Genomic DNA, 26,853 nt, shown 5'->3' with positions numbered 1-26,853 from the left:
ACACACAGTTTGGTAATACCTTCCTTCACAAGCAGAGTCATATGAAAACATAAACTGCAAAATATATTTCCTTAATGCATGTAATATGTTCTGAGTATAAAAAGAGGGTGATTATCAAGAGAAAGGCAACATGCTTTGTAACTACTAGAATTGCTATAATACATATGTTACAAAGAAAATGTATTTACCTAACTTATTAATTCTATAAGAAAGAAAGAAAGAAAGAAAGAAAGAGAATCACTAGTGTAATTTATCCTTATCTACTTGGTATACCAGTTTTACAGCCCATGCACCGTATTTAATTATTAACTAAACATACCTGTCGATAGTTTTCTTGGGTAGAAAAATATTTTTGTTATTATTACGTCTTTTGTAATTATGGGGTCCTTTAACTTTTTCTAATTATGGGGTCCTTTAAAACAGCCTTCCCAATTGGAGAGATTTCCTGTCCCTCCAACTCCTTGTCCACACAACAGTAAGTGAGTTGAAATATCCTGAATTAGGGTAGAAACAGCAATTCAAAAAAACGTTTCAACATTATCAAAAACTAACATTTTGGCTGAAGTTGGGCTTTAAATAAATACGTATTCATTATAATGTTCTTGTGCTTAAATGTTAGTTCTTGAGTGAATAACCCCTCTAGTCTGAGAATCTTTTATGTTGACAATTATTTTATGTAGACTGTACACGTTAAGATGAATTAGCCACTTTTTCTTATCATTTCTGCTTTTCACACTAGCAAATTTATTTTACATTGTAATTGTCCTGTGTGCTAAACATGTTAAATAAATGTTAGTACTTATTACATTTCTTGAAAACAATTTTCCGTGGAGAATGATTTTCCAGTAAAATCATTTTGACCGATATGTCCCATTTTATCTGTCCTCATTGATTGTTTATGTACTTAACGTGGATCTATGTCATTTGTGTTTATTGACTATCCTTTTGAATATTCAAAGAATATTTGACAAATCTTCATTGATTCTTACCAGAACTGGCCTATCTGTGACCAGCCTTAACCCTGCTCTCCCATTATTAAAATCTAGCAGTGTCTTGAGCTGAGAACCTTCACATGCACTTCTTCCTGCCCCTCAACTTGTTCCGAGCATTAGAAACTAGCTGTCAAGTTTGAGAAAAATTATGTACTGTAAACATTGTTCATGGAAACAAGGGCACTGATCTAATTCATGTCTCTTTTATGCCCCTTCCACCAAAAATGTTTTCTGGGGTTCTGCATTATATGATATATATTGGTGAATTGTATGGGGTTGATTTATTAAAGGTAAATATGCTGTTCAGTTTGCAAGAGATTTTTTTCTTGGCTCAGTGAATGTAGTGAGAATTTAATTCGCAAAGAATACCCAATAACATGCAAGGGAACTAAAAACGAACAGTAATTGTGCTTGACATATTTGAATGATGTAAGTTAGCAGAGCTTTGCCCCATTTGCTAAGCTAAAGGAACATTCACTGGTAAAGTGAAGATTCCCTTACAAATTTAACTAGGTATCTTTATTAAAACAGCTCTTTTGTGTCAACATTATCAAATGGTCAACATTATCAAATGGTCAGATTAATTAAAAAGTTTGTGTTTTTCAATATACTCTATTTCTTGGTTCATGGAAACGTTCATTTTTCTGTTTGTTTTTTAGGAAAAGGAAGATGATAAATCAGACACCTCAAATTCTCAACAACAGAAAAGCCCACAAGGCTTAAGTGATACAGGATATTCATCAGATGGCATATCTGGTTCACTTGGAGAAATACCAAGTCTAATTCCAAGTGATGAAAAAGATTTGAATAAAGAACAAACAAAAAAGGAGATATTTTCACAGGAGATTAGCCCCTCAAGTCCATCAGATTTAGCCAAGTTAGAAAGCACTGTTTTATCAATTCTAGAAGCTCAAACAAGTGTTCTCACTGATGAGAAAAATAAAAAAGGCATTGATTTATATGGAAAATATGCTGGACAGACCCATGACAGACCTAAAACAAAGATATTACCAATCACTCCAGAATCCTACAGCTCAGAAGAAGAAGAACTTGAAGAGATTCAGGAAGATGAGGCAACAGTGAAAGACAATGGTAAAAGAAATCTGGCTTCGAGGAAGTTTCAAAAAGATGGTGTAAGTTCAGGAAAAGATCTTACTACCCACAGACGTCGCGATTCCCTAGATGACAGCAGTGAAAGTGAAAACTCACCTGTTCCACAAAGAAAAAGAAGAACTAGCAATGGATCATCAAGTAGTGATGATTTTAAACATGATGACAGTCAAGGATCTGGAGATGATGAAGACTTCATCCGTAAACAAATAATTGAAATGAGTGCTGATGAGGATGCTTCGGGATCTGAGGATGATGAGTTTATAAGAACAAAACTGAAAGAAATAGGTGTTAATGAAAATCAGAAAAAAGAAAATAAAGCAAAAACAGTAACTACAAAGTCCAAACGGTTAACAAAGAAAATTAGTACAGGTTACGATGAGGATGGAGTACGCCGTCACTCATGGCATGATGATGATGATGAAGAGGATGAAGATGAAGAAACATATGATGAGAGTCCAGAGCCAAAATTTAGAGAAACTAAGAGTCAAGAAAGTGAAGAACTTTCAGTCAGTGGAGGTGGAGGCCTTCGCAGATTTAAAACTATTGAACTAAATAGCACCATTTCTAATACTTACTCTGAAGACTCTGTTAAACAGTCTACTGTACTGTATTATGATGAGGAGCCAGAACTGGAAATGGAAAGTTTAACAGATTCTCCAGAGGACAGGTCACGTGAAGAAAGATCTTCAAGTCTCCATGCTTCAAGTTTCACTCCAGGCACATCTCCTACATCAGTGTCATCACTAGATGAAGACAGTGATAGTAGTCCAAGTCATAAGAAAATGTCAGGAGAAAGCAAACAGCACAGAAAAGCTAGACACCGATCCCATGGGCCTGTTCTTCCAACTATTGAAGACTCTTCAGAAGAGGAAGAACTAAGAGAAGAGGAAGAGCTTTTAAAGGAGCAAGAAAAGCAAAGAGAAATAGAACAACAACAAAGAAAAAGCTCTAGTAAAAAATCCAAAAAAGATAAAGATGAACTAAGGGCACAACGTAGAAGAGAGAGACCAAAGACACCTCCAAGTAACCTTTCCCCTATTGAAGATGCTTCTCCAACTGAAGAATTACGTCAAGCAGCTGAGATGGAAGAACTCCATAGGTCATCATGCTCTGAGTATTCCCCTAGTATTGAATCAGAGCCAGAGGGTTTTGAAATAAGTCCAGAAAAGATAATAGAAGTTCAGAAAGTATACAAGCTGCCTACTTCGGTATCATTATATTCTCCTACAGATGTAACTACTGTTGCTATATCAGAAAGCAAAAATGGCCAGCAAGCTCTAAAAAGTGCTGAGGAAGCATATGAAGAAATTTTGTATAAAGCTAAACTGTACCAGAAGGAAAAGGAAACAGAGGAAGTCTTTGAAAAAGAACCATTATATGGGGGCATGTTGATTGAAGATTATATCTATGAGTCATTAGTTGAAGAAAATTATGATGAAAGTTTAGATTCCAATATACTATGTGCTCAGGATCAGGAATATCGAGTAAAAGAACTGAAAAATGGTTCTGCAGGTGACATTTGCAGAAATGTTGTTCAGACCATTGCAAATGTACAAGATGAATGTTTTACAACAGAAACATTTCATACTATTGTGCCTCAAGAAGATATAGTTTCAAGTTCCTACATTGTTCCAGAAAGTCATGAGATTATTAATTTGGATAATACTGAAGAAAGCGCACCCAGTGATGCCATTTCAGGTTTATATGACCTTATCAGCTGCCAAAATGTACAGCTAACACCAGGATCTAGCCCAACACAGCCTATAAATGACTTTAGTGTTACAGTTGATATAGCATCTTCTGTATCAGTAGATATAGAAAAAACAGAAAGTATTTGTTCTTCTGCTTCAGTGGAATCTTCCTCCCTTAATGCAATCTCTATTCCAGATGTTAAAATAACACAGCACTTTACAGCAGAACTTGAGGATGATATGATCATTGACTATGCTACAGAAAAAGCTTCTGAAAATGTTGCTTCGGAAAGTACTGAAATATTTGTGAATGGCCAAGTTAATTTTAGTGAAAGTGTGTCAGCAAATGCCAGCCTTCAAACTAAGGCAAATTCTGAATCAGAAATTGACTCTTCACTTACTCAGACTGAAATACAACCCCAGGACATTGAAAAATCTATTTTAGATCACATTATTATTTCAGTACCTGATATTTCTCAGCTCAAAGATGTCAAAACTGAGCAAATTTCCCTGGATGATGACAAATGTGAAGCAAAAAGCAAAGCATATACAAAAGACAGTGCGGTTTCTCACACCACTTCAGTAAAAAAAGATGTTAAAATAACTACTGAATGCACAGTGTCAACCAAGCACACAGTGACTTCCACAGCAGTTACTAATACAATAACCACAGCACCCAAACTACCATCAGTAATATCAACAGTTCCTTCTGTCACATCAAAAGTAAAGTCTTTGTTTGGAAACACCCCTACTGATTCTCCTACTCCTTCTCCTCCTCCCCCACCACCACCACCATTACCTCCAGCAACTCAACCTAAGCCATCAGTGTATTCAAAAAAGAGGCCTGCACCTAAAATTCCATCTACAGCAGCAACAACAAAAACTTCTACAAGTGTGCGTAGCACAGAGCTAGCAAGCAATTCTGCATGTCTGGCCAAATCTCATGCTGCACCCCCACCAGTTCCTCCAAAGCCATCATCAATTCCAGCTGGGTTAGTCTTCAGTCATAGGTCAGTGGAAACATCTAAGCCTCAAAAAGTAACAAAACCTGTGCATTCTGAACCCCAGATTCCTATGCATAAGAAAGCACAAGCACAACAAAAAACACCAGCACTTTCTTCTGCCACACCTTTAACTTTAAACTTGGTTGCAACCACAGATTATGCGTTGCCATCTCCTACATCTCCTCTTTCCCCTCATTCTAATAAATCCTCACCAAGACTAACCAAACCCTCACAGGAAACCTATGTTGTTATAACATTGCCATCTGAACCGGGTACCCCAACTGACAGTGATATCATTCAAACAACAACATGCTGGCCTCTGCAAGCATCAGTAAATGAAAAAATTCCACAAACTACAGAAACTGTGTTCTCTACTATACCTTTTACTAGAAGTGAGATGGTACCAGTATCCCAGCAATCAGATGTGCTTCGCAGCTCTCCTGAAATAATAATAAAAGAAATGAGCAAATCTGCTCCCTCAATACCTCAAAGCAAACTTTCCGAATTCCCTAGCATTCCAAGAACTATTTATACTGAAAAACCAATGACAGAGGACACTCAGTTAACCCATATTAAAAAAGTTAATGGATCTAGTGATGTAATGGATTTACGCACCTTGACCAAGGTAGATTACAAAAGCACAGATGTTGAGACTGATAGTTGCATGGATCTCTCTTCTTCTGCACTAGATGGAAAGCGCCAATCTTCAGCCCATGGGGCTCTCAGTCGGCCAATGAGCACTGTCCAACCCGCTATCGTAAACCTTAGCACTGCATCACCTGTTATTTCTTCTGTTATACTGGTTACTGAATCTGTTACTGTGATGACATGTGCAACAACTGTAAGTTACACATCAAGTTTAGAGAGCCTTGTTGATTTAGGGAATTCGATGAAAGAACCTTTGCAACTGACAACTGCTAGACAATTTGAAGAAGAATATGTAGGATTTCCTGTGGAAACAGAAGTGCCAATAAATTTATCCATGGGGGTTCCAGCACATTCAGTGACAAAACCCTTCTCAGTTTCCTCAGGTAGTGTAACAGATGGCTGTATTGATATATCCACATCTCAAGAATCAGTAGATAGTGGTGTAGTTGATCTTAGCACAACAAAATCCCTTAGAACAATGGTAACTATGGATGATACAACATCAGCAGTTGTAACTGAAATAGTTGAGGATGATGATAAACCTGTGGACTTAACTGCAGGCAAAAGAGCAGTCTGTTGTGATGTTGTATATAACTTACCTTTTGGAAGAAGTTGCATATCTCAACAATCAACCACAACTTTACCAGAAGACCGATTTGGCTACAGAGATGACCATTATCAATATGATCGTTCTGGGGTTTCAGGATTTAGGGGCATTGGGGGCATGAAACCCTCTATGTCTGACACAAATTTAGCTGAAGCTGGACTCTTTTTGTACAAAAGCAAAAATACTTTTGATTATCCTGTTGGATTAGCTGATGTTGCTGTAGACCTTACTTCTGGGAAAGTGACTTCAGGTCAGTATGATGTGCCAGCAAATCTTTCCTTAAAATGTGATTATGGTGTTCCTCATCTCATGTCCGGATAGCAATTTTATTTTATTTTTTGTCATTTTTTTTTGCAACATTGTGGCAACGTATTTTTGAGTACTGGTGTATTTTATTTTCCATTTTATGTATATGTTTTGCTCACAGGCTCATGCATGTGCCTGCATGTTCCAAATATGATTTTGCTTCTTGTCCAAGTAAATCATGATCCTTGGAGATTTGCATGCAATTTTATCCATTTATTTCATCAAGACTGGATGGCTTTTCGAACCACTAGACATAAATGTTTATAGGAAATGGACTGTAACTATACCCTGTAATTTCAGGTGAGGCTTTGGAATACCAAACCAAGACGTCAGGTACATATCCAGAGACAAGACAAGTTATTTCTGGCCTTGGAATAAGTGCACCCCAGTATTCACAAGCACGAATGTCTCCTTCTATAGTTCCACCATATGGTATGGGAAGTGTCTTAAGGTCTTCTAACGGGGTTGTCTATTCATCAGTTGCCAGTCCAGTGCCCTCAACATTTGCCATTACCACACAACCTGGTTCTATTTTCAGTACAACAGCAAAAGACTTATCCAGCTTCATTACCAGTGATGCAATAACTTCAAGCTTGAGCCAGACTCAGCCACTGCCCAGGACGTACAGTATTTTTACTTCAGCAACTGGAGATGTGACTGATGTAATGTCAGTGGTTGAAACTAGTTTACAAACGTTTCCTGTTGATGCAGCAAGCACACAAGCTGATCTAGTCTCACTTTTGACATCAGAATCAGAAACCTACTCTGAATTGACTGAAGATGAGTCATCCTTTATGATATCATCTGAGGATGGCAAACAACAGAACCTTCACCTGCAGCGTGAGCTCTTAGAGCTGGAGAAACTAAAACAGCAGAGACTAGCTGAGGAATTGGAATGGGAACGTCAAGAAATACAAAGGTTCAGAGAACAAGAAACTTTAATGGTACAGCAAAAACTTGAGGAACTACAGTCCATGAAGCAACACCTGTTATATCAACAGGAGGAGGAAAGGCAGGCTCAATTTATGATGAGACAGGAGACATTAGCTCAGCAACAGCTACATCTTGAACAGATTCAGCAACTTCAGCAGCAACTTCACCAGCAGTTAGAGGAACAAAAATTGCGCCAGTTGTACCAGTTCAACTATGATCCTGATAGTGCTCCTCCTCAAACCACCTCTGAGCAAGTGATTTTGGAAGGTCAGTATACAGCACCAGAGGAAGGACAGTTCTGGACTGTTGATCATATAGCAACTACATCAACAGCAGTTGCAGGCATCGAGGTTGCTCCAAGTGAAGCATGGTATACTGTACAATCAGATGGTGTTACACAGTATGTTCAAAGGCCAGGTATATTCAGTTCTGTTTCAGAAATGTCTTTAAAAGATGCAGAGATTAATGAGGAAAGGCAGCTAAAGAAGAGAAGTTCAATGCCAAGACTAAGTGGTATGTACGATGAATTAGATGGTGCTATACAAGAAGAACCCCGATCTTACAAACTGATTGTAGATAGTGGAGTACAAACGGATGATGAGGATGCAGCTGAAAACAGATATACAGGAAGAAGAAGAAGGTCCAAAAAGGGAGTTGATACAAGTGTGCAAACTGATGATGAGGACCAAGATGATTGGGAGATACCTGCAAGACAGAGAAGAAAATCCCGTGCTGGAAAATATCCTGATGGAACCCCTGATGGTGATAAATCTAGATCATTTTCCAAAGTATCTAGCATTGCTATACAAACAGTTTCTGAGACTTCAGTACAAACAGAGCCACTGGGAACAATAAGAACACCTTCTATAAGAGCAAAAGTTGATTCAAAAGTTGAAATAGTTAAACATATTTCTGCTCCAGAAAAGAGTTACAAAGGAGAAAGTCTGGGTTGCCAAACTGAAACAGATTCAGATGGACAAAGTTCCCAGTATATGGCTGATGTATCACAAAGAGATAAAAGACGTCCAACTCCATTAGAAATAGGCTACTCCTCACATCTTAGGGCTGATTCCTCTCTGCAGGTCACACCTTCCCCTCCAAAATCTCCGAAAGTTCTTTATTCACCAATTTCACCTGTTTCACCTAGCAAGGCACTGGAATCTGCCTTTGTTCCATATTCTAAGACAATAGATGATATTGGCACTCACAAGGATAATGGACAGATTCCACCACCAAGCCCAAAGAGCACAAAGGTTATGCAACGCTCCCTATCGGATCCTAAGCCTCTAAGCCCAACCTCAGAAGACATTGCTAGAACACAGTTCCAGTATTCAGATGGATATACAGTAAGAGTTTGTTTCTTTTACTAAATATGTATTACATAAACATATATATTTTTTCCATGCTAACAGTTGCAGTTGATATTAAATCAGTCACTGGTCAGCTCAGTTGCACAGTTGGAATCACCCAACATTTACTGCAATATCTATTAAAGTTCAAATATACCTCTGCAGAGTATAAAAAAGCATTAGTTTAGGTGCCATAATGGTTATTATTTTCAGCCATGTTACTGTTAACATATTTATAGCTTAGTGAATTGAGGTATTTAAGGTCCTTGTCATTTTCTTACAAAATTTTATTAAGTGTTCTTGCATGGCAAGACGTACTGGTATCTCACATATATATTCTTATTATTATAGCCAAATTTACCACCCTAACTCCTCCCACAGTTTTTACACTACATAGACAGTAATATACCAAAACGTGCGGATTGTTCCCGATTGGTGTGCTATTACTTTGTGGAATGTTTCGCCGAATGGTTCACAAAATATCAGCTTTTTTGTGGTGAAATTGGTCCCATAGGAATGAATGGCGGAATGTTCAATACTAGAGTGGGAGCTGACAAAAGCTAGAGTGTGAGCTGAAAAATCAGGACATGATTTCTAAACTGCCATCACTCCCTCATTTTCAAGCCCACCTACACAAATCTTATATCAAAACGTTCAGCTATCCCTGCTGCCACTAAAAATGTCCACGGCTAGCCATAGTCCTGATAGTTTTCACAGTATGACCATTTGTTTGCAAGTCATGCCGCCCATTGACATTCATTGAAACTCCACTCTAGCCACCTCAAATTTGAAGGGCAATTTCTAAACTGCAACTATGCTTTCATTTTTAATATTTCAGAGACATACTATGCATCAAAATGTAGGTCTGGGTCTTGTGATTCTCACAATATAAAGCTCTTCACTGTAGGATTTATAGTTCTTAAAAACTACAACAATTTGAAGATGCCAGTGAAGTGAGCAATTTGGAGCAGTTTGTTTTTAACCGCTCTTCTCTGCCCTATTTGAAATCTAATTTTGAATTTGTGACAGTTTGGCCGCCTTCTGGTTAAAGGTTTGGAAATATGTTTTCTACAGTAGAGAGTATTTGAGGTGATAATGCTGCTAATGTTTTTATAAATGTATGTTTTAAAGTAACTGTGAAGCACTTTGGGCAACAACATTGCAATTAAATGTGCTATATAAATAATTCAAAGTTGTAATGCATTTCTCACTCTATCAAGCTTGCCATGTGCACTTTTTTAAATTTGATCAATCAATTGGTTAATGTAATGTTTACTATCTTTACTCACTCCACACAGTTACTCTGCCCACTCCATAAAGTTACTCTGCCCAGTCCAACCTTTTCACAGTTACTCCAGCCACTCCAACCACACAACAGTTACTCAAGCCACTCCACCCAGTTACTCCGCCCACTCCAGTTGTAGACTACTGGTGGAGGCAAGAACACTTCACACAATTTCCCCAGAAATTGTAGCTTTTCTAGTTATACATGTAATTATGTATATTTAGACAACACTTTTTTTGTCATATGTAGCATTTCTTAACCTTACTCAGTGTGCCCTAGTCCTCGATATAAAAGGCTCCCAATCTCTGTTACCACTATAATATTGGTAACATTTCCAATGGTATGTAGTGGTACCCTCTTTATTAGCATCAGAATTTCACTGACTCTGTATCTGCCCCATGTAAGTTGAATGACAATAATATAATTCCTCTATCACTCCAAATCAATTTTTTACAGAATTTCTTGCCAGTGTTATGTTTACATAGTTTGAAATTTGTCTGATTCAGCAGGGACTGGCTGAATTTCGATACATGTATGGGCAGGCTGGTTCAGCAGGGAATGGTTGACTTGTATATATCCTGCCTGTTGGAAAATGTTCTGTCAATCGGCGCCACCAGCTGTATCAATTTAGCTTTATGTACTCTCCATCTAATTAAGCCCCTAAGCCACCATACCATCTTGAGACTCTGCAGCAATCCTTGCTCTTAGTCTGCAACTGTTAAAATAAAAAAATACAGACAAATAAGGTCATGTGACCTGGTAATTTTATGACACTTTAGGATTTTATACAGTATACTGCTCAGACCACGTTCCCCAGACTTACTGCAGACTAAACAGCCATTCAAACTGCCCATGGATTTTAATTGTCTCTTGTAGTGAAGAAAATAATGCATCATCTGTACAGAGCTGGATATTACTGAGAAGTCAGCTTAAATTATTCCGCTTAAATTTGTTTCCTAATTATTTTTCAGTAAGTACAAGCTATTCAATTTAAAATGACAATGTTTAAACATTTAAAAATCAGCTTAACTCATATATGTGGCCTAGGGAATTAAAAGAGAGTGTCCAGAGTTTGAAACTACCAATGAAAAGAAAAACAAAAACTCTCCTTCCAATTTACCACTTGTATAGACCACTGCACACATTCCATACAAAATAAAGATGTTTTCTTCCCTTTACCATCCTTTTATTTGCTTCTTAACCCTCATGTACTGTATGCTTATAAGGAATATTGTAGAAAATGAAAATATACATGTTTTGAATTTCATCCCAGGGACATAATGCCTCAATCCCTATCTGTGCCCAATTATCATTTTGTCCATGTTGATAAGGGGCTCAAACACAAGCATTAGTTTATGACACTCAACATAAATCAGTGAAACTTACTAAGTTGTCTTTAATGTCAGGGGCTGTAACAGAATTAGACCCGATGGCCATGTTCACTTGAAAAATTAATATGAATTTGTGCTCTAGCCATCTGCACATGCTTACATTTCCTTAACTCCACCACTGTCCTACTCTGGCAGCAGGAAAGAATAGAAACACCCTGTACTCTTTGGGTTCGGGGAGCATGTGACTCACTCCCCTTCCTGTGCTAGCATCCAGCATTGTCAAATTGGGGCAGAGGCGGACTGACAACTCATGGGGCCCCTGGGCAATAGGGAATCATGGGGCCCCTGTGTCCTTGCCCAAACTCAAAAAAGCCTATGAAAAAGGTACCAGGGGCATCTCATGGGGCCCCCTACTGACCCCGGGCCCTTGGGCAGTGCCCGAGTTTCCAAATGGTCAGTCCACCCCTGAATTGGGGTGTAGAGAGTCCTGGGAGTTTATGCAGTTCTTCCCCCTTTTCATTACAATGGCCCCCTTTCATTACTATGGCCATTTAGAGCAGCAGGGGAAGCTGAGGAGAGCTGAAGTTCATGGAGCCTGTTGCTTTGCCTTGCAGAAGCAAATCATGTGTCATTATATGTAAATATATGTCCTTCTCAATTTAAAATAGATTTTGGTAGCAGTACAATATTGTACAATACAGTTTGTACAATATATTCACTGTTTCATCAGTTACAAAATATGTACCTGTTGGTTTTGGGTAATAAAAGTATGTTCTGTAGTGCCATGAAGGGTGGCAGGAGGAACCACCAAGTGCAGCAGGGAACACAGGAGAGCCGCACTTCTGTGTCAGTTTGTCAGCAGACTTCAATGGATGATTTCTTTATAACATAGCAGTCTTTGGCAACATGGTCAGCATGGTCAGGGTCATGGTCAGGTGGCTATTTACTCCTCTTTTCTTATACAGGAAACTGTTGGGTTTTTTTTGCAATTTCATTTTTTGCAACTTGGGTTTAAATGTTATTGTATGTGTGCCTTGTGGTATAATTCAGAATAAATGACAACACAATGCACTATATAATGCAAAGGTGGGAATCCATCCTTATTTTTTTTCCCATGCTTGCATAGAAGTCTAGAGGTCTATGTATAAAACGCCAGCTGTGTAAATGTCTTAAAAGCGGAGTCCCGCTTTAATGCTTTTTCCCCGCTCCCCATTAAGGATTGGCACATTTGCGGAGCGGGGGGGAGCGGGTACCTGAATTTGACAGATACCTGCTCTCACGTCCGCTGCAATTGCCTAGGCGATCAGAAGTGGAAGTTGTCCTGCCTCCCCATAGTCTTCTGGGACACGTGACAGGTCCCAGAAGACTACAGGCCATTCACAGAGAGCAGCACTTCTCGAGCATGCACAGTGGGCACCCGGCTGTAAAGCCGCAAGCTGTCACAGCTGGGTGTCCACACAAAAGATGCCAGCACCAGGGAGAGAAGATGACTGGTGAAACCAGCGGTGTTGAGGACACTGTTGGACTGAGGGACAGGTAAGCGGCTGTATTTTAAAAGTCAGCAGCTACAGTTTTTGTAGCTGCTGACTTTTTTTTTTTTTCAGCTGGAACTCCGCTTTAAGCATTTTTATGGGCACCATGAATGTCTGCCATATTGTTTGCAGTATGGTTTATCTCCTATGATTGCCAGTTCCATATGATGGCTATAAAGCAGCTTTTTGTTCAGGTATTTCAAAAGTACCACAATATGACCATCAGATGGAGTTGATTATCTTAACCTCCCTGGCGGTATTCCCGAGTGTGGCTCGGGGTACAATTTCAGTACCAATAGCGGTTTCCCCTAACTACACTCGGGCTTACCATGTGGCATTGCTCAGGGATTAGCTGCAGCGCTTACCTTGTCCTTCGCTCCCGCAATGCATCCCCTGCAGCGTCCCCAGCCACATTCTCTGGCCGATGCCGGCATCAGGCTTCCGTGTTTCGTTCCCTGCAATTTTCGGGACGTACGGGGGCTGGAACCAGCGGCAAGTTAAACATTTTAGAAACTGTCATTTTCTAATAAACGAATATGACATAGTAAAACATTACTGTTTCAAAGCATTTCACATACATTTTGTCCCTACTGCTTTGTCCTGTGCCCTTCCTGCATTTTGACTGTTCTTTCTGCCTGGAAACTTAGAAAAGTCCATGGCGTCCAAAAAGCGTCCCTTTAGGTCAAAAGCGGTTTTAGACCAGTTAGAGAACAGCGATAGTAAATCAGAACCACTAGCAGAATTGAGTGATAATGATTCGTGGGGAAATTCGTCATCAGACACTGAAAACGATTCTGCGACTTTGCTCAGCGATGTGTGAACTTGGAGCTATATTTCAAATTTCAGTGTTTTTGGTTTTATTATATTATTGAATTAAATTTATTATTATATTATTATTTTTTATGATTATTTATTAAATTATAATTTATGATTTCATGTTTCAAGTTTTATCCTACCCGGAATGTTTACGAGACTTGTTCGGACAGATTTCAGTGAGTTATTCCTAAAAATTACAGGTCTACAATAAAAAAATACATATTTCCATGCAAAAAAAGTACCGCTTTCAGCACAGAAATATGGACATAATCATACCGCTAGGGAGGTTAAGAGATCATTGTATTACAAACAATATGGCAGACATTCATGGTGCCCATGCCAATGCTTAATACCACCCCACAGTGAATGTTTTATACATAGACAAGAATCATTATTCTTAATTATTCATTTAATAACTATGGATGAGGAGTGGTATTGATAGTATTTAATTAAATGAAAATACTTTTTTTTACCATACAACATTGGAAAGGTCATCATTTACTGCAAATTATTAGTAAACTGTGTCTTAAACCTTAGTTATATATCCTCATAATTTTCAGGTTACACTGATGGACTCCACCAGATAAATTCTCCTTTGTGTGGGTAAATTGTATGTTCATATATCCTATTTGCATTAGGTTCTCCTGAATCTAGGTGAAAAGAATTGAATTGGTGTTGCTAGTATACAGTGTGTGTGTGTTTGTATGTAATATACATTAAGATGAGCAACTCAGTGAGCAAATAAATACACAAGGCTTTAGGATAAGAAAATTTATAAGCTTAGTAATCTCTGAAGTTGGATACGTTATTTCTTATAGTTCATCAAAAACATATGTAGGACATTGACATGCACATACTTCCCAAATTTGGAACTTTGGAAAGAGGGACACCTTGGAACAGAGAAAACATGTGGCTTGTTGCATGCCCAAAATGGGCATGGTGAAATGCATAAAATATTATGCCTGGCTCAAAGGGTGGGGGTATTGGTACATAGGAGGGGCTGGGGGAACAATTGTGCTTTACAAAGGGAACAATAGTACCCAGAGAGGGAGTAGGGAGAACAATAGTACCCAGTAAAGGAAGGGGAGAAATACTACCTTGCAGGGAGTGGGGAAAAAGTATTGTCTGGATAAGGGTGGGGGGAAAAGTAGTGCCCAGCAGGGGGTGAGGAGGAACAACATTTCCCAGTGGGAAGGAAGGAACAGTGACTATCAGGAGGTGAGGGAACACTAGTGTCCAGTGGGAGCTGTGGAGTAACAATAGTACCCAGGAAGGGGTGGGACAGTACAATAGTACCCAGTGGGAGGGGAGAGAGAGAACAATAGCCCAGCAGGGGGTGCAAGAGATTAATAGTGCCCAATAGCCTGGGGCTATGCAGATTTCATCTGTTTGTTCATGTTTCACATGTTACATAAGTTTTGGTGGTCTTGGAGAACTCCATATTTTTATATATGCATGCAATATTTAAGCTTAAATACTTTTTTATCCTCTAAAAATGAAAGTCTACATACAGTAGAGAGAGAGAGAGAGAGAGAGAGAACAATGCTTTGTCTACCTTAAAGAATTGTATTTAATTGTGTTTAAAACAATTGGCATTACTTAGCAAACAGCAATTGGTTAGGAGTATTATGCACAGCACAGGCACATATAGTACAGTAATAATAAAAGGAAAGTAGGTACATTTTGTGTGGTAGGCTCTCAATGCAGATACAGAAAATGTCTTGCCAAATCACTGCTTCACTTCCTCTAGGTCTCCAATTCCTCAGTTCTGTGCACACAAAAAGTTTAGGGAAAGTGATACTACACTTCATGGACCTGGAAGGGGGTCCTCTGGCTGCTAGTACTTCTGTTCTGAAAGCTTCCTGATGCTTTTGAGGCACTAACAGCTGCTGGATCTGAGGTCTAACAAGTGGCAGAGTTAAAAGCCAGCAGCTGCATTGGTGTTGGTGATGCAGAGGGAAAAAGCAAAGGGCAAGTAGTCACAGCCTCAGGACCATGGGCATGAGTCCTGGCTGCCCAGTGATAGTGACACCCATAGTCTTCTCTATAGCTTTACATAATGAGGCAGAATTCAGTAAAGCATTTGTCAGGTGATATGGTCCCTTTAAAATGTCATGCACCTAATTAATGAAAACCTTGTTTTGGTAAGAGTTCTGACATGTATGACAGATTCAGGTAGTTTCAACAAATTCAAAAATAATCATTAGCAGTTCCTATATGAAAATGAAACAGGTGGTAATTAAGACCAAGTTGGCATATGGTGGAGAAAGGTTGTTGTGTGTTCACTACTCTATTAATTTATTTTAAAAATGTGTTTTGCATTTACATTGGTTGCTAGGTCCCAGACTGTCAGGGTTCTAGCAATCAATGTTGCAGGAACACACTAACAGTGAAAGGAGCCTGACGTGTGATTTTGATAGGCTAGTTCCATAACAGGTCTACCTGTCTAGAGATTGAGAGTGGTGAGCAGTGGACAGATTTCATAACCACTCTTCAGTCCTATTATGAAAATAAATATTAAATCAACCCACTGCTGTCAGAGCTCAATCACAAAGAAGGTAAATTTGATGGGGAACTTGTCTCTCAGAGTTCCACATTATGCTTTTCCCATCCACCAGATGCAGTGGACATAGCATTGAGTTGTTGGGTGAGCAGAGCCTGATGGGGAACATTGTGACACATAGGCCAACACTGAATTGGAGTGTCACACAGACAGGTGCGTGACTGAGGATTTTTGTTGTAGGGTGGGCAGAGACTGATGGGAAACTCTAAAGAAATAGTTCCCCATTATGTCCACCTCCTGTGTGATTGGCTGTAGTGGGCAGTGAGTGGATTTATAGCCAATATTGAGCTGAATAATGGCACAGGTGCAGTGGCCTGGAAGGGAGCTCATTGATATGAATACCCTGCTTCAGTGTTGGACTCCATATGACAGATTTACATACCAATTCAAGACCTAACAATGCATCAGCTTTCTTAGGTGCCAATTATATATGCATGTGTTTATGCTAGAATAGACAGGTTTTCTGTTATCCCAAAGTATATTTGCAGATTTGTATATGGACTGTTTTATTAATTTAATTATATTTGTATTTTTTTGCTACTTTAGACAAAAAGCAATCAAAGTGGTACCCAAAAGAAGGTAAAAAGAACACTGCCAAACCCTCCACCAGAGGAAGCTAGCAACGGCTTACAATCACCCTACAGTACTGTTGGATCAGTTTCTCGAAGAAGAATTTGTAGAACAACCACTATGGCTCGTGCTAAAATTCTACAAGATATTGACAGAGAACTGGATCTGGTTGAAAGAGAATCTTCAAAACTACGCAAGAAACAAGCAGAATTAGATGAAGAGGAAAAAGAAATTGATGCAAAACTGAGATACCTGGAAATGGGAATTAATAGGAGAAAGGAAGCTTTACTGAAAGAGAGAGAAAAGAGAGAGAGAGCTTACCTGCAAGGTGTTGCTGAAGAACGTGATTACATGTCAGATAGTGAGGTCAGTAACACAAGACCAACGAGAATAGAAAGCCATATTGGCATAGATAGACCACAAACTGCCCCACAACCAGAATATAGTCCTTATTTACCACCACAAACTCAAACAGAAACTCAGTTTGCTCCACAAACAAGCCCTTACACTCAGTACCAATATCAGACTCCTACTTTGCTTACTCAAGCTCCAACACAATTTCCTCAGCAATCACACTATCAGCCATCCTTATATCATCAAGTTTCATCATATCAAACTCAACCCACTTACCAAGCTGTGCCAACTATATCCTTTACTCCTCAGCCTCAGTCTACACCTATCCAACAGCCTTCTTATCAGCATGCTTCACAACTCTTGCTATTGCAACAAAAAGCTAGACAAGGTGCATTAGATATTGAGCCTAAAATTCCATCACACTATGATGTTATTAGAAACCAACCTCTCATAATAGCACCCGTTTCTACTGACAGTGGTTACTCTGTTTCTCATCTTGGCAGTAAGTACAGTACTTTGGATTTACGGTTAGGACTAGATGAAAAAAGCAGCATGGCAAGTAGTCCAATGTCTAGTATATCTGCAGATTCATTTTATGCCGATTTAGAGCATCATGCTTCCAGGAATTATGTTCTTATTGATGATATTGGAGAACTTACAAAAGGAACTGGGTCTTTGAGCTCTGCATTTGGGTTGCATGAAAAAGAACTTTCAAAAACAGACCGTCTCCTTCGAAGTGTTGAATCTAGAAGAACTGCTGAAGTAACAGACTTTTTAGCTCCTATTTCATCTTCTACCCGATTACATAGCTATGGAAAAGTAGAAGAAGATTCAATGGAGGATCCATATGAGTTAAAACTTCTTAAGCATCAAATAAAACAGGAGTTTCGAAGAGGTACAGAAAATTTAGACCCCCTTGCTGGATTTTCACCCTATTATCATTCAGACAGTCTATACAGGCACTTCCCTAAAAGTGAAAAATATAGTATTAGCAGACTTACATTAGAAAAACAAGCTGCCAAGCAGCTGCCTCCTGCTATTCTGTACCAAAAACAGTCTAAGCATAAAAAATCGTTAATAGACCCAAAAATGTCTAAATTTTCTCCAATTCAGGAAAGTCGAGACCTAGAGCCTGACTATTCAACATATCTCTCTTCTAGCACATCTTCAATTCCAAGCATATCTACAAAGGTAAGAATGCTTCAGGATGATATTACATATGGTTTAAGGAAAAACATTACAGACCAGCAAAAATTCTTGGGCCCTACCTTAGGTCAAACCCTTGGATCATCTCTTAATACAAACTTGAGAACTACATTGCAGGATGAAGTTGATAAACCCTATGTAAGTGGTAATAGATCAAGACCTTCTTCTAGGCCTTCATCAGTATATGGCCTAGACCTGTCAATTAAGAGAGATTTATCAAGTTCTTCATTAAGGCAAAAAGCAAATGAGGCAGAATCATTAGATGGGACATTTAGCCATGCAGCACCTTCAGGAAGAACAAAACCATCTAGTCTTCCTATTAGTCAAAGCAGGGGAAGGATTCCTATTGTAGCACAAAATTCTGAAGAAGAGAGCCCATTAAGTCCTGTTGGACAGCCAATGGGTATGGCAAGAGCTGCTGCTGGACCATTACCACCTATATCTGCAGATACCAGGGACCAGTTTGGTTCTAGCCATTCCCTGCCTGAAGTACAACAGCATATGAGAGAGGAAACCAGGACTCGTGGTTATGATCGAGATATAGCATTTATCATGGATGACTTTCAACATGCCATGTCAGACAGCGAAGGTAATCATGGCATCAGACTGCTTTCCTACTATCACAACACAAATCTTCATTTCTATGCATGCTATTAATTTATTTTGTGATTTTTTAAATCCTTTCTTTTCTTGTGTGTTTTGTGTTTTTCACTGTCATTGTTTTAAAATATTTTCTCTTATTTAGCATTTCAAACTTGATTTTCTTTTTTGTTTGACCATTCTGTTTTTGTTGTTTTATGTGTTAAGGCTTTATAAAATGTTATTATTATTAATACTATTATCACTATTAGCATTATTATTATTATTACCATTACTATTTCTTTTTTGTGATTTCACATGTCTACAACACCTCTCCTGCTCTTCATAAAAAAATATGTAGTGTAACATATATGTAAAATAGGTATATTTTGGTACAACAGTTTTTTAATTATTTAAAATAACAATGTCTTTTTCACCATTCATGTTGGCGGCTAACATGAATGATACATTGCAAACTACAAACTATTTATTAGTCACAAATACGGATATCTGAAAACTATATTTTTTATGTCACAAGTATGGATCTTTCCCATTTGTATTGTAAAAATACATATATCTGTGTCCTTGCTGCTTCAAGCACATGCACAGTCTGCTTTGCAACATGCTATTATTTTGCAGCAGCAAGGAGTGAATTATTTAAATAAACATGGATACATCAAGTTACTGTATCCTAGTATATTGTACTTTTCAGAACAGATTAGTGTTTGTAAATTTGGTAAAATATGTGCTTTTACTTTTGTGCTTTCTTGTCTTTTTGATGTTTAATAAATGTATATGCGCTGTCTAATAAATATTTGCATGCACTGTGTTTTCTTTTTAAATGCTTCTGATTCTCCTAATTTAGTTTGTTGCATGACACTGATAATGCATGACACCTTTTAAATGAAAAATGCTGGAAAAATAAGTAACAGTAGTTTGGTTTATACATAATGTTACGATTCCAGAAAAAACTAAGTTGAATAATTATTTTGCAATTTTAATTCTGATATTGACTTGATAACATGAATGACTTCTTACTTTTGAAAATTTCTCAAGGAAAACTCTACAGCAATGAAAAAGTTTATTTTCAGGTTAAAGTAGTTGTTAAAGTCAGAGCTGGATTCCTGGTAGGGCAGCTGCCTGGGGCCCAGTGACCTTTGATGGGTAGGGGACAGCCATTGCATGTACTCATTAGGTTATCGGAGTGCCAGCATAAGAGCAAAGCAGAGAGATTTCTCTGTGCATCTCTGCTAACAGGTGGGGTTAATATATTAAAGTGGTGACTGTTTGCTTTGCTAAGTAAATATTACTTTGCAAAGTGAAACTTCACTGAGCTTAGTAAAAGCTCACATATATCTGAGTATTCAACGTATTTACAATCATTCTCTTTGGTACAATCATTTCCCTTTAGTAAATCCACAGTGGCAAAGAGTTTGTGTCATATATTTTGTGCTCATGCAAAGATGTGCACTGGGCACTGTACTGGACTCACATTTCCTACATTTGTTCATAGTATGCTGTGACTGTGCTGTGACATACCATGAACAGATATTGTAGATGTAGTTCTGTCCATTGCCTCTGTCACTTTTAAGGTAAGACAGCCATCATAAGTTAACTTGATAATGTACACTACACATGCCAAGCTATTTTTTAATTTTGTTGAAACAGAGCTGTGGTAAGTGAACCTAGATTTATATAGAATTTAAAAGGAGTAGACACCTCCATTAAGTAAAGCTTTGATCCCCTCCCTGGATCAGCAAATTAAAAAGACTAAGATAGGTTGACAGTAGGCAATACAGTTTTGCATACTTATGGTAAACATTAATGGATCATTCTATGCATTAATGTAAAAAAACCTTCTGGGTGCAGCTCCCCCCTTAGCCTCCCTCTTATACTTACCTGAGCCCCATCTCAAGCTAGCGATGTGCATGATAGCTGTGGCTCTCGTACGTCTCTCTCTCCTCATTTGCTCACACAACAGCAGGAGCCATTGGCCCGTGCTGCTGCTGTCAATCAGAGCCAGTGAGCCAGTAAGGAGAGGAAGGCCAAGCCACACTTTGTGTGTGAATGGACGATGATCATTCACAGGAGCGCAGCTCGGAAACTAACTTGCTTGAGTGCCCCATTGCAAGAGGCACTCTGCTGGGGAAAGGAGCCAGGACCACCAGCAGGGGACCCAAAAAGAAGAGGATCAGGAGTGCTCTGTGCAAAGCCATTGCACAGAGCAGGTAAGTATAACATGTATGTTTTTTTGTTTTTTTTTTAATTACAACCTTTAGAATCACTTTAAGTGTATGTAAACCCTAAATCTGTTTTTCAGTATTTTGATATGATGCCTCACTGAATACAGTTTTGTTACACAAATTTTTACCTGGAGATCCTGTAATTAACAACACTTTTTGTTGCAAGGTGACAAAACTAAGCCACTGCCTTGCATTTATCTGTAGTTTTTTCAGTCTGTCATGCAAGTTTCTTTCTTTGGCTGTTAGGCTGTATATTTACTGGAGTTTATAGTCAGCCTAATGGCCAGCAGAAAGACTATATGATGCCATGCATACAGAAAAAAAAGATTTGGGTTTACATAAACTTTTAGTGAAAATGACCAATTTGAAATCTGACTGTTCTGCAAACATTATTCTGTGATCACCCTAAATTTATCCAATTAATATAATAATGCATCTGGTCTTCAGATGTGTTCTAGGTGCACTGAACAGATCCCCATAACATTTGACCTTAATAAAAAAAAAAGGTCAGAAAACCTAAAATGCTGGCTTTTGTTATTCAACTCAGATCAATGCATTTGGTATGAACATCTCTAGCAAGTTAATAATTTTTAAATGTTGTTTTCTTTCAGCTTTCAGGCTTGCTAATTTACCTGCTGTCACATAAATATACAAACACTCAGGTCACATAAGCCATGCATGCTTATGCAATGGAGAGGGAAGTAGCTCCTAGATACTTCCAAAGTTATCATTCCAACATGAATAATTATTATTTTCTTCAAGATCTGCCAGTGAGTGATTGACTAAAGTCTTGCCAAGAATACCCAGATCAAGGAGCATATGTATTGTATCAATAGTTACCATTAGTGACTCCTGATGATATGTTGCCTGTTCAATATGCCATTGCACACATAAAAGGTGATGTATGAATTGTAACTGAAGCAAATTTTAATTTGCTTAAGTGCATAAGCAGAACTACAGGCAAAACTTTTTTTGTATTAGTTTTGGATAGAGTGGAGAAGAATTAGAACACTTGTTATCAATATCACATAGAGTAGGGTTATTGAATTAAAATTCAAGGAGGTCCTGTCTCTAAAATGTTCTTCTGGCTGAGGTGCGAATATGGTGTGCCCATCAACGTGCCCCCTTACATTACATGTCGCCATCAGAGTGAAAATTTACATCATGTATTCCCATCATTAGGTGTGCCCATCAGAGTGCCCCTTTACATCAGTTGTCCCCATCAAGAGTGCCCCTTTACATCAGCTATCTCCTTAACATTGCTGCCTTACATCAGGTATTCCGTTAGAATGCCCCCTTACAGTCAAAGTACCCCTTTCTATCACATCTCCCCATCAGAGTGCCCCTTTCCATCACATGTGCCCCTCAGAGTGCGCCTTTCCACAGTATCTGCCCATTTGTGCCCCCTAAACATAAAATGTGCTCATCAGAGTGCCCCTTAACATAAAATTTGCCCATCAGAGTGCCCCTTAACATACAATAAGTGGTATGCTGATGGGCACATTTTATGTTAAGGGGCACTCTGATGGGCACATTTTATGTTAAGGGGCACTCTGATGGATACATTTTATGTTAAGGGGCACTCTGATGGGCACATTTATATTAAGGGGCACTCTGATGGGCACATTTTATGTTGTGCCCGTCAGAGTGCACCTTAACATAAAATGGGCCATCAAAGTGCCCCTTAACATAAAATGTGCCCATCAGAGTGCCCCTTAACATAAAATGTGCCCATCAGAGTGTCCATTAACATAATTTAAGGGGCATGCTGATGGGCACATTTTATGTTAAGGGGCACTCTGATGGGCACATTTATGTCAAGGGGCACTCTGATGTGCCCATCAGAGTGCCCCTTAACATTCAGTGGCCCATCAGAGTGCCCCGTAAGACTAGACCCTACCTTGAGGGCAGACAAGACCTTGCCGAGATCCTTGCTGAATGCGTGTGTACAGGCAAGGAGCAGGAGCCGGAGAGACAGTGAGCTGAAAGAGGCGGGGTGCACACTTGATGTCATGTTGCCGTGACGACCGCCCTGCTCAGCAGTGGAACTGTCATTGTGTGCTGGCGGACTGGGCAGCAGAGCTGCTGGGGCCTTCGCGGACCACAGCCCGCCATTTAGTGACCGCTGACATAGAGTGAAAGTGAAAGAAAGTCCAAAATTTTGGGTTGTCACCAGAACAGGAATATGGGGGGAGGGGATTTCTTCCAATACAGACACTAATTCTGTTCTCAAGTGACCCTGGTGGCAACTAGGGATTCCCTCACCTTGGAGTGATTGCCTCATTATCCCTGTTATGGCTATGGCAAAGCAAGTGAAGATAGATCTGACATGGGCTATAACCCTCAATTACTCTATTCAAACTGAAAAAAATGCTATTAGTTTGACTTTAAAAGAACATTTCTGGTTAGCAACTAATAGGTCCAACTTTTTGTTCATCTCTGCCAGGAAATATCATTTTATGCCTAGGTTAGTTATTTTCTGTATATCTTTATAAAATTTGGGCTCTCTGTATTATGCGGTAGGTGTTAAGGAAACCTAGCTTTCTCACAGGGCTTCCTCCCAGATTTCCTTATCAGCCTCTCAAAGAATGAAACTGTTACTTCTATTTTACAGAACACTCTTAAAAGACAGGTTGCATCTCTCTCAGATGGCACTCTTGCAAAACAGTCAAGGCATTGTTACAGGGGATTCTCTGCCTCTCTCCAACAGGGCACTATAACAAGGAATTCTGTCTATGAGAGCACTCTCTCCCAGAGCATTCTCTCTCAGGGTCAGACAATTGTGCACATCACAGAGCAAACTATATGGGGAACTCTTTTACAAAATTACTGTCATTGGATTTTGATGTAGTGGAGGGACAGTGAAAACCCTAAGACATGCAAAGTGTGACAGGGATATAAAGTTCTCTGGATGTGGTGTCTGCTGTTAGGTATTGGTGTGGGAGCCACAATGATGCTGCTTTGCTTTGGGCCCCAGGTAGCCTTAATCCAGCTCTGGTTTAAGTACCATGAAACCAGCATTTATGAAATAAATACATATATAAATATATTATATATAATTTGTAATGTCATTTAATTTTGGAACACGTAGAAATGTATTTTAAATTCTCCACATAGTAATTTAGATTCAGTGGTTATATAACCTATGTAACAACAGCATTTTGGCATTTCACTTTTGTTTTATTTTAAAAAAATTTTTGTTTTTTTTTTGCGCTGTGTATTAAAGTATATTAAAGTTATTAAATGCCTATAAAATTCAAATCAGTAGAAAATGGCTGACTTTTGAATGCCACACTTATTAAGGCATTTTGTATGTTAAAAAGAAGTGAACAACCACATTTTAGTGAAATAACTAATACTTTATGTTTTCAACAGCTTAAAACATCACATTCTACTATGTTTTTGCAGAAGTATGGATTTCATTATATATCAATAGAGCATGATTACAACTTGTACTGAAACAATAGTGTTTGTTTACGAAATATTACAGGGTTCATTAGTCAAATTAACCTCTGTTCACTTTTAAACATTCAGTTATGTGCAGATGAATTAAAACATAGAAATGTTCTTTGCATGAAATTGAATAAATAAAGATAATTTAGTTTTACCAAACTAAATAAAAAATGTATTCTGGTTGATGATCCTAAATCTGTCTTTTTACTCAAACAATATTTTATCTTGTTAAATTTGTTAGCATCAATTTGGCTCTAGATCCTATAAAAAGAACTCAAATATCAACCTGCTGCAGGGGCGGACTGACCTTTCGAACACTCCAGCACTGCCTGAGGGCCCAGTGTCAGTAGGGGGCCCCATGAGATGCCTCTGGTACCTTTCATAAGCTATTTTGGGTGTGATTTGAGTATGGGCGAGGACACAGGGGCCCCATGATCCCCTATTGCCCGGGGGCCCCATGAGTTGTTAGTCCGCCCCTGACCTGCTGCCCAGATGTTGTTTCATGTTTTGCAATATAAAGACTAATATTCTGGAAGAATAGTTCCTTAAAATTTATTAGAAATTGACAAGTAAGTGTTTGTTTTGGAAGATTGCCTCCTATGCTGGACAGTTGTTTATGTGGTCGGTCATGTTTTGATCACTCTAACATGAATATCCATAGGTAGCTCCAAATTTACTATAAGATATGTACTAATAGTCGGCAGAGCCAAAGAGGTTGCATTTCTCGATATTAGTGACCATACATTTTTTTCCATCAACAGTAGGAATCATCTCATTAAAGGTTATTAACCATTATCATTTCATTTCTTGAAAAGCAAGAAATGTTCTGTATAAAAAAAAGTGATCCTAGCAGGGATGTGTTCTTTAGGGCACTGAATGCTATGTGGTTCCAGTTTTTAAAACGTGGTACTGCCACCAGGATCTTGCACTATTTATTTATTATAGGTACTTATATAGTGCTGTCAATTTACGCAGCTCTTTACATATATATTGTCCATTCACATCAGTCCCTAACCTTAAAGCGGTGTACAATCTAAGGTCCCTAACTTACATTCATACATACACATACCAGGGCCAATTTAGACAGGAGCTAATTAACCTACCAGCATGTCTTTGGAGTGTGGGAGGAAACCAGAGTACCTGGAGGAAACCCACGCAGGCACAGGGAGAACATACAAACTCCAGGCAGGTGCTGCCATGGGCACCAAGGGTGTGTGTCAACAGACTTTATGCTTGTGGTGATGGCGTTAAATTGACATCAGCTTGGATTCTGAGATTATGCAAGTGAAATGCATTTGATCTACAGTTGACCTCCTCCTGACCTGCATTACACCTGCTTTTAAATGGGCTGTGAATTCCCATTTATTTGTATATGGATGCAAAATCCACCTCAAGTGAACAAAAGTTAGTGAACACAGACCCTAAAGTTTGTCAGCAGAGAAGCCAAAAGTGGCTACATTTATTACTCATCCAGCACCTTGACATTCATCTGAGCAGCAAGTTAAATCATTAACCTCACTATAAGGTTAGTCACCAAAGAAATGTCTGTATGAGTATGACACTCCTCCTATACCAACATCATTGCGCCAATATAACAGAGAGTGGATATAATTTATAGGTGCTGCTATTATTAAAAAACTGTAAATAATAATAAGTTGTGATAAACAAAATAACCACAAATAATAGCGCAATCCTAAATTAAATATTCAGTGCTCAGAACACCCCATCAAAATGCACACTCACCATGTGCTAGTAATTAACCAGCATTTTAGTATATATCCAGCATTCACCAAACAGACTCCAAAAGAAGATCCTCATGTGTTGGTAATCAATCAGCATATCAATATATATCCGTATTCCACCAAACAAACTCCAAAAGAAGATCCTCTCATATCCAAATTAGCACATGTGGGTAAAGAAAGAACTCGCCATAGTGTAATATTATCCAACAGATTTATTGTAAAAAAAAACCCCTTAAAATCCCACTCACAATAATTAAGTAAGAGTAAAGCATTTGTTATATCAGGGTTCAGAGCCCTGTATCCAGCGTCTCACCAGCCTGTCTGCACTCAAGATGGCGGTAGTGCGATCACGTGATCCGGACACGTGCGTTGGCGTGCGTGGTGACGTCACCGGCTAGCCACACCCTCCAATGGAAGAAGTAATTGGACGAAACGCATTAGGGTGTGGCTAGCTGGTGACATCACCACGCACGCTGACACGCGTGTCCAGATCACGTGATCGCACTACCGCCATCTTGAGTGCAGGCAGGCTGGTG

At 38.8% G+C, this 26,853-nt stretch overlaps 1 protein-coding gene across 6 annotated transcripts in view; it reads left to right on the top strand.

Moving 5' to 3' along the window:
• PCLO (piccolo presynaptic cytomatrix protein) overlaps window positions 1–26,853 on the top strand; it is a 357,044-nt gene that overhangs the window by 245,158 nt on the left and 85,033 nt on the right. For all 6 annotated transcript variants that reach the window (XM_089685932.1, XM_089685920.1, XM_089685918.1 and 3 more), the window contains exons 5-7: window positions 1,652–6,305; window positions 6,662–8,640; window positions 16,717–18,889. In XM_089685932.1, coding sequence (XP_089542058.1) covers window positions 1,652–6,305; window positions 6,662–8,640; window positions 16,717–18,889 — 8,806 coding nt within the window. The remainder of the gene's footprint in view (window positions 1–1,651; window positions 6,306–6,661; window positions 8,641–16,716; window positions 18,890–26,853) is intronic.

The sequence above is a fragment of the Staurois parvus genome, unplaced genomic scaffold (assembly GCF_062004578.1).
Source record: "Staurois parvus isolate SC_StPar_1 unplaced genomic scaffold, SC_StPar_1.0 ptg000019l, whole genome shotgun sequence".
NCBI lineage: Eukaryota > Metazoa > Chordata > Amphibia > Anura > Ranidae > Staurois > Staurois parvus.
This window is presented reverse-complemented; position numbering and strand designations above follow the sequence as displayed.